The sequence below is a fragment of the Ptychodera flava genome, chromosome 11 (assembly GCF_041260155.1).
Source record: "Ptychodera flava strain L36383 chromosome 11, AS_Pfla_20210202, whole genome shotgun sequence".
Taxonomy (NCBI): Eukaryota; Metazoa; Hemichordata; class Enteropneusta; family Ptychoderidae; genus Ptychodera; species Ptychodera flava.
In genome coordinates, this window is record NC_091938.1 from 18,176,121 (window position 1) to 18,180,297 (window position 4,177).

General features: G+C 41.0%; 1 protein-coding gene across 1 annotated transcript; it reads left to right on the forward strand.

The window, feature by feature from the left end:
- The first annotated feature begins 603 nt into the window (after positions 1 to 603).
- Positions 604 to 2,142, forward strand: LOC139144387 (uncharacterized). The gene has a single exon (XM_070715089.1). The coding sequence runs from the start codon at positions 604 to 606 to the stop codon at positions 2,140 to 2,142; it is 1,539 nt and encodes a 512-aa protein (XP_070571190.1).
- The last annotated feature ends 2,035 nt before the right edge of the window (positions 2,143 to 4,177 follow it).

Here is a 4,177-nt window from a genome sequence, read left to right on the forward strand (position 1 = left end):
ACCACCGTCTTCAAGCGGACACCTTACGACGAACAAAAGGCACCCTCCATTGAAGACAAGCAATTCCTGGACATCATGCAACGAGAAGTCCATGTAAATGAGGAAGGAAATCTAGAACTTCCTCTCCCCTTCATGCAAGACCCGAACAAATTACCGAACAACCGACAATCAGCTCTGAACCAATTCTACAATCTACAGAATCAGTTTCAGCGTAAACCAGAAATGATGGAAGAATACTTTCAGTTTATGAAGAAAATAATGGAACGTGACCACACAAGTCCGTTCCAGAAAACGAAATAGATGCCGACAACGCATGGTACCTACCACACTTCGGTGTCTACCATCCAAGAAACAGCAGATCAGAGTAGTATTCGACTCCAGTACAAAGTACAACGGAGTCTCCTGAATGACGCATTGCTTTAGGGACCTGACAAATGAACAGCCTCCTTGGTATCCTGCTACGATTCCGACGCGAGCAAACAGCAGTAATGGGCGACGTAGAACAATTTTTCATAGCTTCCACGTCAACAAAGAACACAAAGACTATCTGCGCTTCTTTTGGTTCAAAACGACGACCCCAAGAAACCAGTAATTCAGTACAGAATGAACGTACACCTGTTCGGCAATGTCTCCTCACCAGCCATTGCTACCTTCGGACTGAGAAAGATCGCTGAAGACGGCGTATCTACGTATGGAGAAGACGTGAAAGAGTTCATTGACAAGAACTTTTACGTCGACGACAGACTAACTTCAGCACCAGATGCACAGAAAGCTATCAGTCTCATCAATAGAACAAGAGACTTACTAGCGACCAGAAACGTTAACTTCCACAAGATCGTTTCAAATGATGAAGAAGTCATGACAGCACTTCCAAACGAAGTACGAGCCAAAGATCTACAGAGTTTGGATTTCAACCAAGACACCTTACCGACACAGAGATCATTAGGGGTCAAGTGGTCTCTAGAGGCGGACGCATTCACATTCGAAGTAGACTTGAAGAAGAAGCCATTCTCACGGCGGGGAGTACTGGCGATCGTCAACTCAATATACGATCCACTCGGTATACTCGCACCAGTTTCCATAGAAGGAAAACTAATACTACGAGGCCTCATGACAGAAACTAAAGGACGCAACTCATCAAACCTTGGATGGGATGAAACACTACCTGAGAAATACTTGCCCAGATGGACCCGCTGGTGCAACAACCTCAACTACATCACAAAGATACAGCTACAGCGATGCTACACTCCACCCACCTTCGGACCCATAAAGAAAACAGAGTGTCACATTTTCTCTGACGCCAGCAATGAAGCCATAGGTGCCGTAGCGTACTTGCGGTTGACCAACCATGAAGACAACGTCAACGTATCATTCATACTTGGCAAAGCAAAGGTAAACCCGACTCATGCAGTCTCCATACCTCGCCTAGAACTGTGTGCAGCCGTCTTAGCAACAAAACTCGCACAGAAGATCACATCAGAAATCGGCCTGAACATCGACAACTTCATATATCACACGGACAGCAAAATTGTCCTTGGTTATATAAACAACAGTTCGAAACGTTTCCACGTATACCTAGCGAACAGAGTAGAAAAGATACACAACATCTCATCACCAGCTGACATCGCATCACGCAGTGTACCAGCCCCAAAACTCAACTCAACTATCTGGCTATCAGGACCAGCATTCCTGTGGCAGCGAGACGAGCAAGACAACCATGAAGAAACAGAACACAAATACACAGTAAGTGATGAAGACCCTGAGGTCCGCAAACAACTTGCTGTCCTCAACACATCAACGAAGGAAGTAGAACAAGACGACTTAGGTGCTCACCGATTTCAACGATTCTCATCATGGAGATCCTTGAAGAGAAGTATTGCCAACCTAATAGGCAAAATCAGACAAAGAAAATCACCAGAAAAGACAGACAAAAAAGAAGAAGAGAAGTCCAAAGAAGAACTGAAAATTGAGATGATGGCACAAGCAGAAACCATCATCCTACGCTCAGTACAGAAAAGTGTGTTTCATAAAGAATATGAGATACTATCTGCAGCAAAGTCAGCAGGCACTGACAACAACAACCCTTACGGAAAACCTATGTCCACAGTAGATGAGAGTAGATCTACGGACCATCTGCAGTAGACTTTATGTAGATCTACATCAGGGTTTTGTAGATGAACAGCCACAGCAGTTTGTCTACATGAAGCTTTGTCTACAGATATTGTCCACACCAGACATGACTATGTCTACATTTCACACTAACTTCGTCTACGCTTGATCTACACTGATCTACCGTCCAATCTAAGGGGGTTTCATCTACAAATTCACTTAGGCAAACAAAGACTCATCTACTTCTACTTCAAAAATCACCATCTTGTCTACATTTAATCTAATGTACTGTTTCTTGCTGTATACTATGTCCAACAATCCAATCCCTTCAAATTCTATGATTGGCAAACTGCAGGATCCATGCGAGAAGGCATCAGTAAAAGACAAGACATTTTACCTTACATTTGAATATATACTGTACAACAATAGAGAGAAGAAATTAGTGAATTAATTTTTTTTTCATCCTAATTAAGGCACTCCTGTTTAACTCGAGGAACACAAATGCAAAATATCACAGGAATCAAACTACAATTTTGTGGTAAAGTTAAAAATGTAAAGATTATCCAGTAATTAATTTTTGAAAAAGTGACTTTAAAGTGAATCACAATAAAAATAAAAAAATCAATGTTTTCATTGTTACTTTCTTCAGATGGGTCAATACAGTTGCATCTAACCACGGGCCGGACCCTGATCTAATTCGTAAGTTTTTTTCTTGGAGTTATGTGACTAATTACAGAACTTCATAAATATGCAAGTGAGCTATTTGTCTGATAACTTTATTTCCTCGGCTTCATATCCAGCAAACAATCAAACGAACCTGTTTGATATCCCAGCTGCTTTTAATTGTAAAAAATAAAATTAAAACTATCCTCGTATAAAACTTTCTGAGTATCATTGAGTCACTTCTGAATCGTGTGAAAATCAGCAGCCACGGCCCTATCTCTCAGTCAACTTACAAATAATTGTATTGACATTATTATCATTGCCACGTAACAGATAGGACTACATAATACGTTACAGTGTTATTTTGGCAATGGCATTTCAGTACACATGCATCACACAAGTCAGCTTTAAAAATTACCAGTACTGCTTTAAGTAATTTTTTCACCTGAGCGACATATTTTCTTGCATTTTCATGGAGAGTTCGCGCATTGACTGATCTCCCCACCACCTTTCAGCCTCCACCTCTTGCTCTTTTAGAGCAAATGACCTTGTAACTATAGGCTCCGATTTCCGAGTCAACTGTGAGAGTTGACCTTATGCGCATGCGCAATCAGAAGGCGCCATGTTTTCAACGGTTCAGCATATCAATGCATATCGGGGAGAGAAGCCAGTCTGCTCACCATTCGTACTTCAACAAATGCTATTTTTCAAGCACATTTTCGTCATCTGTACAACGTGGAAACAATGTGACATCAATTCTGATATGCATAGAAAGTGTTCCGGTCGAGAATTACATCGGGTTGAGACATAGGTTGGCATCGATAACTTGACGATGGCAGTGCCTCTACACTGCCAGTATACAGCTGTACTGGTAATGCGGTAATTGTAATGCAACTTGTAAGGTAGGCCCGTGAGGTAGGCAAGGTTTGTTGATCGCCTGTTTTAATACCACGACCATATGAATTTTGATTGTGTAACATGTAGAATACTTCAGTTCTAAATTTTTTTAATAAAGCGTCGTTGAATGTACTGAAATGCTTTGTATGCAGTTTGTTCTGTTAATCATGTAATGATGTATACATGTACAGTTGAGAAAGATTTTGAAAAATTTGAGTAGGCCTAAGCATGCACAATGTTCTACTCTCTGTTTCGACCTGAATACCACTCATGATCGGTCATTGAATGATTGATTTTTCCAGCGTGAGATATCTCATATTATGCAAAGGTCCATTGATACCATGGTGCTCAGTGAAGTTGCCACCAAATTACATCAAGAGGATGTTGTTGTGATATGCAATATTGTGATACTCATCATGAACTGCAGCCCTAGCCTGTGCTACACCATGGCCATCGGTCAATTTTTAAAGTCTAAAAATTGATTGACATGTTACATACTTACATTTTC

Coding starts and splice junctions, on each gene's coding strand:
- LOC139144387 (XM_070715089.1), top strand. CDS start 604: ATGAACGTACACCTGTTCGGCAATGTCTCCTCACCAGCCATTGCTACC.